The 14516-nt window shown below is 32.8% G+C and overlaps 1 protein-coding gene across 1 annotated transcript; it reads left to right on the top strand.

Annotated features, from left to right (window-relative positions):
- The first annotated feature begins 760 nt into the window (after positions 1-760).
- On the top strand, positions 761-12292 carry LOC145848825 (uncharacterized). Its single transcript, XM_082954060.1, has 30 exons — positions 761-1006; positions 3433-3476; positions 3847-4020; positions 4086-4145; positions 4376-4636; positions 4704-4757; positions 4820-4864; positions 5253-5306; positions 5372-5569; positions 5651-5794; positions 5867-5974; positions 6032-6238; positions 6305-6358; positions 6420-6518; positions 7174-7389; positions 7524-7937; positions 8006-8221; positions 8293-8446; positions 8517-8578; positions 8631-8738; positions 8801-8962; positions 9031-9138; positions 9219-9272; positions 9328-9381; positions 9454-9669; positions 9743-9892; positions 9979-10123; positions 10289-10560; positions 10719-10838; positions 11016-12292. Exons 1-30 carry the CDS (start codon positions 952-954, stop codon positions 11160-11162), a joined length of 4155 nt encoding a protein of 1384 aa, XP_082810186.1. The 5' UTR covers positions 761-951; the 3' UTR covers positions 11163-12292.
- The last annotated feature ends 2224 nt before the right edge of the window (positions 12293-14516 follow it).

The raw sequence follows: 14516 nt of genomic DNA, 5'->3' as shown, positions 1-14516 counted from the left end.
GGTAAAATTGGTTTCACAATACTTTAAAAAGTTAGTTTTAATACTAAAATATTTTTTAAAATATTATTTAGCAAATAATGAATTTGTTTGTAGCAGAAAATTAAACATATAATAGCAACATCGCGTGTATTATTAAAGAAGTCAAAAGAAAGATTTTTTTCTTACACTGAGAATCTTAAATTTTCTTATTTTCATAATTATGTCATACGTTTTTATGATTGAAATGAAAACTTTTCATGTAGTTAAAGTTTACTGCTGTGCTCTTGAACTTTTTAATTCGATATAAAAATGATTTATATCTTTTTCTTCATATTTATAGCATATAATTAGTCTAATTTTACACACAACTTTATTGTATTTTTGAGTAAAAAAGTTTATTAACAAATCCCTCAAACACTAAATCATAAAAATGTTTAAAAGTAAACATATACTAAAGTTATTAAAACTGTGTGGAATCATAAAATTATACAAAATTTAGTTAACTTAAGAACTCAAAGTGATTCGGTAAACCAAACATTTTATACTTCAGGAAAATATATTTTTAGATTTAATTAGCTTAAGTAATTCAAAAAATCAATTACTCGATAATACGTGTGCGTTACATGTTTCAACAGTCTTGGGTAAACTTCGACCAGCAGGGAGGGTGCGAGCTCAGTCGAGCATGGAAAATGTAGCAATACGTGTAAAACAGATCAGAAAAAAAAGAGCCGGAGAAGAAGGCTAGAAAGTTTTGGGTAATATGGCTGCAGGCAGGGAAAAATATCACAGTAGTCGCAGCAGAGAGGTTGGTAGCAGCTGGAACCCTGATTGCGGCGCGCCAAGTTCTCAAACTTTGCCGCGACCTTTCTTTCAGTAGCAGTAGTGACTGACGGCACATTGGCTGAAAGTCATAGCCGAGAGCTGTTTGCTATCACTCTTCGCCGCCGTACAGCGGTTGATAGTTAGAGCAAAATGATGAAATTAGCATTTATTACGCTCCTCGTCCTCTCTACAGCTTTGGCTCAAGGTTAAATAACTGAAAAATTAGAAAAAATTAAGTAAAACTTAATTTTATGCTTAAAGAAGGACATCATTGCAAAGTATTTAGACAAAGTACTTAACAATTTTTTGTGTTAGTATAAAACATAGGGCCTTAATATTTTTGCACTAAGTTTATAAGGTTTCACATAAGATTTTTGATGATTTCTCAAATTATCACAACTTAATTGTTTTGCTTCTAAGTTTTTATAAAGAAGTTAAACTTAGAAGCATAACGAACAAGATTAATGCATTAACATTTTTAATCAATTACGATCTTGGTTTGTCATTTAGTTTATACCTTTCAACATTTGATTTATAATTTAATAGTTAAGTTTATTATTAGCCTTAAATTATTTAAAATTTAAAGTAGCCTACGATATAAAATAAACAAACCTAATAATAATATTTTTTTGCAGAGGTGAGTTCATGACGACATTGTTGCGATAAGTTTACTTGTTGTTTAAAAAAATATTTTGTTACTAATACAATATTAGTATTATCTAAAAATTTTAAGCAACTAAATAAACATAATCATTTAAAAAATACAACCAACTTATAAAAACTAGTACTATATCATTTATTGCTTTTATAAAAAACATTTTATTAACTAAAAAAATTAATTTAACTTAAAACTTAATTAACACCAGTAAAGAAATAAACTTAAATAAAAAAATCAAAAAGGCTAGTTTTCTAAATAAATAAATAAATATGTATATAAATTTGGTGTATCGAAACAAACTTTTTACCTGGTACAGCTGTTTCAGTGTATAAAACGCGTTCATGAGCAAGGGTTTTAGTTACAATTGAACAACTTAAAATAATCAAAAAATAAAATTGATAAGCTGTTACATAACAAAATAATAAACACATACTTAACAAAATTCTAAATACAGTTTTTAAAATAACTTTTTTTAAATAAAGTATATCGGTTTATAGATTGTTTTTTTATTTAAAGATTCCAAATTTTCTAAGTTCGGAATTTATAGCCTTTTAGTGTTTACTAATTTACAATTATTTTTCAAGCTGTATTTTTTTATGTTTTTGCTAATAGTTCTGAATTAATCTTAACGTTGAATTTATTAACGTTTATTTCGAAGCAATCTGGAGGTTTGCGAGTAGTAGTTTTACAAAAATAGACGTTTGCACAATTTGACATAAAAATTTTCATTAAAAATGCCTAATTTTTTACCATAAAATTAATACGCTAGCAATTCATGCTGAGTTAAGAAAGAGCTAACTGTTATTCGCAGCAATCGTGGTTGATTTGACTTGAGCGCGTTTATGGAAGAAGTACTTGTTATCGGAGGTTTTACTACCAACCCGCAATCAGATAACTCTTGCATTGAACTAAATTTAGTTGAATGTAAGTACAAATAAATTAAGAGAATGAAGCTAGAATTAATTACATTTTCTTAATCGATTTTAAATATAAAATAATCGGTCTATAAATAAAAATAAAAAACCATAAACCGGTCTATATTATCGTAAATATTTCATTTTAAAAACAGTGTTTAGAATTTTGATAAATAAATATTTATCATGTGAAAGCTAATAATTTATATAAGTTTTTAGTTTTTTTTTGAAGTAAATAAAAATCTTGAGGAAGGCATGTTATGCACTGAAAAAGCTGTAGAAGTTAAATGTTTGTTTGTTGTTTTAATTTTGTAATTATAACCTTAAAAAAGTGGAGAGCCTTTGTTAAATTTTACGAAAACTTTACAAAAAGAGAATATACCTATATATATTTATAGCCTTTAGCATAAATTTTCAACTTACCAAAATACAACTTATAAAAGTTTAGAAAATAAAACTTTATATATTATATAAAGTTCAGTAAACTATTTTTTTAATCAAATAGAAATTATTAAAAAAATTTATGATTCTTATAATTTACGAGATGCTAATAATCAAAAACACATTCGGTATTAATTAAAGGGACCAAAGTAATAGACTAAAATATTTAAAACTAGTTCCAACATGTAAAAAAAAACGTATACTTAAGAAACTAAAGAAGAATAATTCATACATAAAATGTAAAATTAAAACAGTTTTTTCAGCCTAGACTTAATTTAAAAAACTTTAAGAAGCTTAATCACTTTAAGATATATTTAATTAGTAAGAGTTTTTTTAGATGAACTTAAACTTTAAGTTATATTTATAATTTTACAAAGCTAGAAAATAATGATTTATTTGTTTAAATTATTTTAAAAATAATGTGCTACAAAAAGTAGTTTAAGAGCTTTTCATTGTTTAAAATTACTTCTTAAACATTTAAGACAAGATTTAAGGTATTTGAAAAAAAAAACTGTTTTGATGTTAATTTTATCATTTCTAATATTATTTAACTGGTTGAATAAAACTTTTATGTATAGGACCAGTTTATTTATAAAATAAATAGTAAAATTTGCTTATAGAAAGGACAAAAAGGAGAACCAGGTAATGCTCCTGCAGGCCTGGTTAGTTACTAGTTTACTTATTATTAAACAAAAATTTTAAATTAAAAATAAAATTAAAAACTCAAGTTAGATATGGTTTACAAGTTATAGTTTTTATTGATAAGCCCGTAACTTTCTTTTTTTTTAACGTACTTTAGGAATTTTTTATCTTTTATAACGTAGCTTTTAGTCGACTTTTGTAAAATTCAAGTATTCTATAAACATTAAGAAACATTATTAATCTTTCGTAAATAAAAAAGAAACTCATCTACAATCGTTCTTATTGAAATACAGCCTTAAAAAACCGTACAGCATTATATAACTGAGTCGGCAAACCTACTAAAATTTTCAAAAAGAAAACAAATAAGAAATTAAAAAAATATTCCTGCAGGTAGGAAACCCAGGACCAGCTGGACCGGCCGGACCAGCCGGATCCAGAGGTGATGACGGAGAATCTGGTCCACGAGGACAAAAAGGTGCCACTGGAGCAGCAGGAAGAGACGGAAACCCCGGTATCCCTGGTCCACCAGGACCTCCAGGACCTCCCGGACCAAGTGGCGACGGTGTAAGTTCTAATTTGAAATAAAAATTGAACTAGTTATGAGGTTATTTAACAAAAAAAAAACTTAGGTTGGAAACGTGTTTTCTTCTGGTCAAAAAGGACCCGGTGCCCCAATGATTGGTACACCTGTAAGTCTATTTTTTGTTTTGATATGCTAATAAAATACTTGCATAGTTACTAAACTTTTGTTTTAAAATTATGCTGAAAATAAATGTTATTAAATTTGTTAAATTGTTATTTAAATCTACTGATAAACTTGAAAACTACTTTATGTTGAAATAAAATAAATATTACTAAAAATCAGAGTTAAAAACTTGTATCTGTAGAAAATTTGCTAAATATGTAGAATTAAACTCAGGGCCCAATGGGACCAAGAGGATCTCCAGGAGTGAGTGGAGCACCAGGACCTCAAGGATTCCAAGGACCTCCTGGTGAGCCAGGTGAGCCTGGTCCTGTTGGACCTTCGGGAATTATGGGTCCTGCTGGACCCCCTGGACGTGAAGGAAAAGACGGTAAGGACGGTAAACCCGGACAGCCTGGTGCTATGGGTGCAGCTGGACCTCAGGGTGTCAGAGGTTTTCCTGGAAACCCAGGAGCTTTTGGAGCAAAGGGACATAGAGTATGTTGCAGTTTGTAAAGTAGTTTGAGTTTACTTTTTTTTAATACTAATTTATACAAATTTACAGGGTTTGTCTGGTATTCCTGGTGAAAAGGGAGAAGGTGGTGTTCCAGGATCAGATGTAAGATAGTAGAATATTGTTTAGCCCTGAGCATAAAATAAAAATACAAAATTTTTAAACAGGGAGAACCTGGCGATTCTGGTGAACCCGGTGCTCCAGGTCTCCAAGTGAGTTAATTAAAATAAAAACTTTGACATTTTAATTTTAGTTACTAAACATATATCAGAAACAAAATTTACTAAAAGTTATGACATCGTAGTTAGAATAGTTATACATAAAGTTTTAACTTAAAGATAATGGGTAAATTCATAGTTTATCTAAGTTGGCTTAAATAAAGTATCGTAATATATGATTTGATCAAACAACTTAAAAAATTAACTTTTTGAAGCTTTAAAATTTTTCAACCATATTTAGATGTTGATTTTATAGCCTAATTAAAATGGTTTAAATAAAAATTAAGTATAAAAAAAGTTTTACGAAACTCTTCTATTGTTTTTTTTTTGGCGTCAAGAAGTTATTTGTTAACTATGTATAAAAAAGCTTAATACATTATAGGGACCAAGAGGATCTCCTGGTGACCGTGGTCGACCTGGATCTGCTGGACCACCAGTTAGTTATATTTTTAATTTCTTAAACAAGTCGTTGAACAAATTATTATAATTCTAACTTTCAAGGGTGCACGAGGTTCAGATGGAACCCCAGGACAATCTGGACCACCTGGTCCAACCGGTAACACTGGACCACCAGGGTTCCCTGGAGCTCCAGGATCAAAAGGAGAATCTGGACCTACTGGATCTCGAGGACCTGAGGGACCTCAAGGAGAACGTGGTGAGTCTGGTACACCTGGACCACCAGGACCTCCTGGTTTGACTGTAAGTATACACTATTACATAAATAGTATATAAATCATTCTTTTTGACTTTATAGTCTAATTGCTTTATTTTCAAATAAAGGGAGCCGCAGGTGTCGATGGAGCTTCAGGAGCAAAGGGATCAACTGGTGCTGCTGGTGTTGCCGGCGCTCCAGGAAATCCAGGACCTCGTGGTGCACCAGGACCACAAGGAAATGTTGGAAGTCCAGGACCTAAAGGAAACCAAGTAATTTGACTTGTTTAAGTTTTTTTCAAATAAGAAAATACAGAAGAACTTCAAACAAAACTTTTTAAATAGGGTAATCCTGGTCTTCAAGGATACAAAGGCGACGAAGGACCTAAAGGAAGTTTGGGATCTCCAGGAGCACAAGGTGTTCAAGGAGTTCAAGGAGAAGAAGGAAAACGAGTAAGTTGAACATAAAAAATAATCAAAAAAGTCAAATAACTCAATACACAATTTTAGGGAGCAAGAGGAGAAACAGGACCTCTTGGTCCACCTGGTGCGCCAGGTGAAAGAGGACCTGCAGGAAACCGTGGTTTCCCTGGTGCTGATGGACAGCAAGGACCTAAAGGAGAGACTGGCCGTCGCGGACGTGCTGGTCTTGAGGGACCTAAAGGTAGTGTTGGTGATCCAGGACGAACTGGAGAACCCGGACTACCTGGAGCTAGGGTTTGTTTTAACAAATATGATTACATATCTAAGAATAAAAATATTTCAAAATCTTTTTCTATTTAGGGTCTTACCGGCAAGCCTGGTCCAGAAGGTCGTCAAGGATTCATCGGTCCAGCTGTATGTTATAATTTGTATAGCTAAATTTATATGTATAGAAAACAACCTAATCAAATTTTAGGGTCCACCAGGAGAAGATGGTCGACCTGGACCTACTGGTAGTCAGGGACAAAGAGGTCCTCCAGGACAAATTGGGTACCCTGGAGTTAAGGGAGCAAACGTAAGCTTGTAGTTTTAAATAAAACTTTTAGTTCTTAAAGTAGAATTAAAGTTTAAAACTCTATTAGTGCTTAGTTTTTAAGAAAACTCATTGAAAGGATATGAGAATTTTTCCTGTTTTTCGTATACTCTAACAACTGTGAAAAACATAAGAGAAAAATAGAAAAAAAAAACTTATGTGGTAAGAAATGTTCAATTAGGTTTAAATTCTTTATTTTTTTGTATATATCAAAGTTTTTTGTTTTATTTTAAATAATCAATTATTAATTAAAACAAGCGATAAACTTTTTAACTTGTGCTGATTTAAGAAAACTGTTTTGTAGGATAAATAAATAGTATATCAAGTCAGTTTCAAATTCGCGTTCAAAACTGTAATTCATTCTAATTAGTTAAAAAGTTATCAATAAAAATTTGAGCAAATGATTTATTACAACTTTTTTCCGATCATTTATGACGTGTAACTTTTAAGTTTTAACAGTAATTTAAATTTATTTCAAGCAAACTAAAACTTTTACTTTTAAAAACACATTTTATTTGTTTCTAAAAATTATACCTAATATTAGTACATTTAGAAGTTATCTTTATAATAAAGTTTTAGATTACTTCAATTGTTAAACTTTAGCACATTTTCATTATTAATATAACTGTTTAAACAGGGTGCCACTGGTAAAGAAGGAGCCAAAGGTATTGCTGGACCTCCAGGAAGCCGTGGTGTTCCAGGAAAAGACGGAGAAACTGGATCTCCAGGTCTCCGAGGACCCCAAGGAGACGCTGGTGAACGTGGAGAGCCTGGTCAGCCCGGATCTCCAGGTTTTATCGGTCAGCCTGGTCTCCAAGGAGCAACTGGACAGCCCGGAAAACCGGGTGAAGCTGTAAGTAAAAAAATAGATTTAGTTCCTTTAATATGTTCTTAATTTAAGCTTCTTTAGAATTTTCCAATTTTAAAATTTATCTTTTGTGCACAAAAGTATGTACGAAAAATTTCTATGAAGTCGAACTTTTTAAGGGACTTCCTGGTGAAGTTGGCGCAGCTGGACAGGCTGGTGCTCGTGGTGAACGTGGTTTCCCTGGAGACATAGGTCCTGCTGGACCACAAGGTCTCCAAGGAGAACGTGGTCTACCTGGAGTTCCCGGCGCTGATGGACAGAAGGGAGCTGTTGGTCAAGTTGGACCTTCTGGCGAACCCGGTCCTCAAGGTGTCCAAGGAGTTGTCGGACCCAGGGGTTCACCTGGTTTTGCTGGTGCTAAGGGAGATAGAGGAGATCCAGGTCTTCCAGGAGCAGAAGGAGAACCTGGTAAAGAAGGTCTTCGCGGATTGACTGGACCTATTGGGCCTCCTGGACCAGCCGGCCTGAGTGGAGATAAGGGAGACAATGGCCCACAAGGTCCTGAAGGACCAACTGGTGCTCGTGGATCTCCTGTAAGATTACAGTTCATATTTTCAAGCACAATGTGCGTATTTTAGAGTAAACAAAAAAAATTGCTTAGGGTGAGCGTGGAGAGTCTGGACCTGAAGGAGCACCTGGTTACCCTGGAGCTCCTGGAGCTGAAGGTCAACCTGGAAAGAAAGGAGACAGTGGTGCTCGTGGAGCAAAGGGTAATGTTGGTCAACCTGGATCTCAAGGTCCTGCCGGACAATCTGGTGCACCTGGACCTGCTGGAGTGAAAGGAGCAACTGGACCAAGAGGTGAAAAGGGACCTGCAGTAAGTACTTTTACTAATAAAATAGTTTTTACTTCTTCTTTTTCTTTATTGAAAAATCAAATATTTTACAGGGTCCAGTTGGTTTCCCTGGATCAGCAGGAAGACCTGGTGCACCCGGAGACCAAGGAACTCCTGGACAACAAGGTAACCCTGGAGAACCAGGTAAAACAGGAAGTAAGGGAGCTAGCGGAGATGCTGGACGTCCAGGACCTCAGGGTGAAGCTGGTTAGTGCGTTAAATTTTAAAGAAACTCAAGAGTTAAGTAGTGTTTCTACTTTCTACATTACTTTAACAGGTGTGCAAGGTATGTCCGGACTGCCCGGAGAACCTGGTAAATCTGGAGCACAAGGACCTCCTGTAAGTTATACATTATTATTAAAAAAACTTTTTATTAAAGTTATGTTTATAGGGTGCACCTGGAGCAGCAGGTTTTGTTGGTAAGCCTGGAAACAGAGGTAATCCAGGTCTTCCTGGAGCTCCTGGAGTTCAAGGTGATCGTGGTCCCGCTGGTTTGGCTGTGAGTGTAGCATTAATTTAGATGAAATTCATACAACTATCAAATTATACTAAATTTTTTAGGGAGAACCTGGCAAACAAGGAAGAACAGGTGCCACAGGAGACCGTGGTCCTCCAGGAGATCTTGGACCTATTGGACCACCTGGTCCTGTCGGAGAGAGTGGTCCAGAAGGACCTTCCGGAGAAGTCGGCTCACCAGGACGTGATGGTGCTCCAGGAATTAAGGTATGTAGACTTCAATATAGCTTTTAGCAATATTTAAAAGAAACTAAGTGTATTAAAATTATTAAAAGGGAGAGTCTGGAGCATCTGGACCAACTGGATCTCCTGGAGGACCCGGAATTCCCGGACCTCCAGGTCTTCCAGGTATCGAAGGAAAGAGCGGACCTCGTGGAGATGCTGTTAGTTTTGTAGTATATACTTAAAAACATAAATTTTATTACCTAAAGTTATGATAGTTTTAAATTAATTTATTTTTAAGGGAGCACCTGGTGTTCAAGGACCCCCAGGACCAGAAGGTGGCCGTGGAGCACCTGTAAGTTTAACTTTTAGAAGAAATTAAGAACGAACTTAACTTATTTAACTTAAAGGGACCAGCTGGAGTTCGCGGAGACAAAGGAGCATCTGGAGAACGTGGAGATAGAGTTAGTTTAAACAAATTTTTGAAGCAGATTTATAAACTTTTTAAATTACTACTCATAATAAAATTACAATAGGGAGAAAAAGGTCATCAAGGTTTTACTGGTGTTCCTGGATTACCTGGTCCACCAGGTAAACAAGGAGACGCAGGTCTGCCTGGACAATCTGGACCTGCAGGCCTCAGAGGAGAAACAGGACCCCGTGGTCTTTCCGGTACTGATGGTGTTCAAGGACCTATGGGACCTGCTGGTCCATCTGGTCCAAGAGGTTCATCTGGTCTTGATGGTGTTCAGGTAGAAGATAAATTACTTTAGGAAGCTAGAATTAATTTAGTTTTGATTTTACTTAAAATTATCTTCTTTAAAGGGACCTTCTGGTCCACCAGGACCCCCAGGACCTCCAGGACCTCCTGGTGCATCCATCAATTACCCTAGCTTCCAACCTTCAGGATACAAGGGACCTCAAAATGATGAAGCAACCATGAACGACGAAGGAATGGTCATGCAAAACATGGAGGTAATTGAAATTTGTGCTAACTAATTCAGTAAACTAGTTTTTTAATATCTTTATTAATTCTATTTATATTTAACAACGTAATACAGATCATGCTTACGATGAAGAACATTCAAAAGACGATTGGACAAATGCAATCACCACTCGGACGTGACGCTAAAAATCCAGGACGTTCCTGCAGAGACATTTACTTGGCTGCTATCGCTAATGGCGAAAGCCCCAAGCAAGGACAAGGTTTATAATACTTAAAAAAAAGTTTAACTAAGTTTTAACTTTTAAATTTTTTACAACTGTAACTTAATTAATTTCATGCAGCTTTCTTAAATCAGATAGATATTTTAAAGAATTTTTTTATTTAATTTTTAAAAGACTTAATTTAAAATAAACAAAACAATTTAGATATCAGATGGGTCGATCCTAACGGTGGATCACGCGAAGATGCCATCGAAGTTCTCTGCAAGTTCGATACCCAAGAAACATGTGTCATCCCCAGTCAGAGCGTTATTGCTAATGGAACTCATGGTTCCAGACATCGTGGACATCGTTACCATGCTGAAATGGTGAAAGGAGAACCTGTATCATATCTCCCACCAACAGAAAGTAGAAAGGCTCATGCTGACTACCTATCACAGCTTACCTTCCTAAGACTTCTGAGCACATACGCAAAACAAGTTAGCTTTACACAAATTTTTTTTTACTAAATTTGTTTTAGATATCTTTAAACTAAAAATTTTTAAGAAAAAGTACTTTATTAAGAGCAGATTGAAAGAAATGTTACTTACAAACTATTTGTTAACACAACATCTTGAAACTAATTTTACTTTTAAAGCGAGTTGAAGTATCATGCTTCAACCAATTGGTAACTGAAGGACATCCAGTTAAGTTGAGAGGTACTGGTGATGCTGTCTACACATCTAACTCTTACAACGTTATCGAGGACAACTGTTCTGTAAGTTGAACAAGCATTTTTTTAGTTCGGTATCAAGAGTTTTATCTTTACTTTTTATAAATATCGACCTTCTTAAACAAACAACAATTTTTTAAGAAAACGTTTGTAATTAAAAATATTGAAAAAAATTACATTACAAATGTTTTAGGTATTATTTTTATTATATTTACTATTTAGGATGATGGAGACAGATGGGGACGTGCTGTCGTCGAGGTATACACCTCAAGAGTAGCTCGCCTACCACTTACTGATGTGTCTATGTACCACAGTACTGTTAAGAATGCACAGTACGGAGCTAAATTTATGCCTGTATGTTTCAAGTAAACCTACACGGAAAGAAATTCGCTCGAATACTTTCTGTCTCTTAGGATAAAAACATCATTTTAAGGGACGGGAAAAACATGATTTTTTAAAGTTGATGGAAATTAAGGAATTGTATTTTAGACTTCGTTTATGATCACACCACTACGCACATGTATACTTTAGCAGTGTTATTAGAACTGTTTATTGGTTCACGTAGCATTTATTTATGTTTATATATAATAAAAATATATTGTTTTTACTTGTTTTTCTTTATTTGCGATGACGACGACTTTTGAACTGTAATACTATTTTGTTGTAATGTATTTGCCATTATGTTTGACGCTTTTTGTTGCACTTTTTTAGTTTTAAGACTTGTTACTGTTTTTATTGCAATTTCTCTCCACGCACACCCTCGTTGAACGGAAATTCTTCAAGACTGCGCCTATGTTTTGTTTTTATTTTATTTTGTTTTATTTTGTTTTATTTTCACTTCGTACCTCTTTTAGATTAGCACAACAAAAAAAGCATCTGGTTGTGTAGTATTTTTGAAAGATGTTTTGCGACTTAAATAACTGCACTGTACCAATTTGTCTTAGCTCTACGAACTTTTCTTCTTGAAATTTTACAGTTAATTAGGGTTTATAGATAAACTTGACCGAAGAGAAAACAGTTTAGCAAATCAACAAACCAATCAATTTGTCATTATAGATTGGCCAACCGGCACGTCAAGAGGAATTTAGACGTCATATTTTCACTGAAGTGCCTTTTGCCCAGTCAACATAATTTTCCATTAACACTATTTGAGTCTTTAGTTTTATCAATGATAAGTTCTTTTTCTACCAGCACTAGAGAAGAACTATTTTAAGCTACTGACATTGACAACAAAAGAGCAGGTAAAAACAGCAATTAGGATAACTAAAACGTTAAACTATATTCTTCGGTCTTGGTCAATAATAATGTTAATTTTAATCAATAATTAATAAAGTTCCGTCCTAGTAAAAACCACCAGTTTCATACGCCAGCCACAGCCAATGAAATGTCCCAAGTTTTACTGACATTTGCCAAAGACACCGTTGCATTTGTTTTTGATTTTGTTTTTTTGTTCTTTGTTTTAATTTTTTTTACAAAATAAAACGACCTGTTCAGTCAAAGCATGTTTTTTTTTCAAAATATTGTACTTATATTAGAGTTTTTTATTATCATTTTTCGCTATCATAGGCCCTAGTAGATTAGGCATAATTAAATATATAAAGTTATAAGTGTTACAAATAACAACGTTAGTTTCACGACTAAGCAGTATCTATAAAATGATAATCACATAAAGTAGTTTTTGTTAAAATCAACTGTTTATTATTAAGACATTCTGACAAAAACGTATGGCTACTTTAAAATTTCAGTGTTGTACGATTCCTACTGTTTCGATAAATACTGAGCTATAACGCTCATAAAAAAAAACAATTTGTCTTCAAAGATTAATTGTTAAGCTTAAAACTTTTGTAAGGATAAATCTATCGCAAAGCTTATAGAATATTTTTTCATTTCAGTATTCTTGTGTTTAGTTGCTAATAAAAATAACAGTACACATGCATTTTTAATTGTGTACTTATTTTAATGTTAAAAAAGTTAAAATGAACTTAATTTAGTAAAATATAACAATTCTGCTATGATGTTTGTACGCTTGCTTTACCAAAGCAATAAATACTTAGTACTGAAACCAGTATAGAAAACTTGTTTCCTAGTTTGTTTCCTATACCTTTTTATTAATTTCGCAAGCTGTGATGGAAACATATTTTATTAAAACTTTACGGATACTAAAATTAAAAACATGCGGTCCAAAAACTTATATTTTTAGCTTTTAATTTATTAATCAGTAATTACGTGAGCATTACTGTTGTATACTTTTTCTCAAGTTTGGTTCAAATAAGTTTTTTTTTAGCTATATAGTTTTTTTAATAACTGAGGCCCGTAAAAATACTTTTGCCTGTAGAACGTGGCTCGCAATTTATAAATTGGTTGCCGAACTGTGTTATAGATTATGACGCGACACAATATTTAGAAAACTTATATAAAAAGTTTGTTTATTGAACGACAAAAAAGCGTTCAAAACAATTAGTCACAGAACCTGGTGAACGAAAAAAACTTTTGGTTATCGAGTCGTACATCATTTTAATACAGTTTAACGTCTTTTCCAGGTAGATTTAAAAGTATACTTTTGCGTCAAAAACACTTAGGAAGACAAATCAATTAAAATAACAGTGATGCTGTTTCTTAATTTTTTTCACTGTAAAGGACTCTACTCACATTATGTCAAGATTAGAAAAAACAATACTCCAACTTAAAACATTTTAAATAATTTAAGATGATATTTAGATTTTGAAGTATAACATAGTAATATTATCCTTAAAATCAAATTTTAAATTAAAGATAATATTGTTAAAATAACAAATTGACTACGTATAAGAGAGCAACAAAGTTGATAATTAAATAAAAGTATTTTAGAAAAAAGTCATAGTAGTCTGTAAAACTTTATATTTCAATACTTTTATGTTTCAATATGAATTATAAACAAAAAGTAATTTCTAAAAAAAAGATATATACAAAAAGTCTAAATAACTTTTCCATTTCACAACTTAGAGTAAAAGTAGCAATTAGTGTTAAATTAAAAATTTGTATTTCTTATATTTACTACATGATTAAACTTTACGCTTTAAGGAAAATAAACGTCTTAAATTCAGACATTCAAAACACGTATTATCTAGTATATGCAAAACGTGCAGCTATTTCTGATTACATAAACTGTTTACAACAAAAAATTTTATAAGTCAGGGTAGTCACGCCACGCTTACCTATTTTATAATTTGCTTACTAAAGGCGAAACAAGCACTACAAAAAATCATTTATGGTTTAATCTAATATTAAAAACTAACATTTTGGTCAAACATTACAGTCTTAAATATCTTATAAATTGCTTTTACAAGTTATTTGATTTGTTGAAGTGGAACACTAAGATTTAAGAAACTTTAAAAACCGTTGCTCAGCATATAGTGTTTTGCAGTTAGTTTAACATTTTCGTGTTAAAGTTTTTATATACGATTTTTAAATATAACATAATTTGTATACTTTTTAAAAACCACGAATTTATTTTTAGATCGTAGAAGCAATATATAACAAAATATTTGGAAAAAAAAGTTTTTAGAAATTATATTTATTGTTTATTGAACGATAAAAAAAGCGCTCAAAAAGTTTGGTCTAAGGACCTGGTGAACGAAGGAACATTTCGGTTATCGAGTCGTACACCACGCTTCATGCTTTAAAGTCTATTGCGAGCTAATAAAAATGAAATATGAGAAGTAAAAGTTTTAATCCTCAAACAAT

This window comes from Thalia democratica, unplaced genomic scaffold (genome assembly GCF_965202585.1).
Source record: "Thalia democratica unplaced genomic scaffold, ktThaDemo2.hap1.1 HAP1_SCAFFOLD_1737, whole genome shotgun sequence".
NCBI lineage: Eukaryota > Metazoa > Chordata > Thaliacea > Salpida > Salpidae > Thalia > Thalia democratica.
This window is presented reverse-complemented; position numbering and strand designations above follow the sequence as displayed.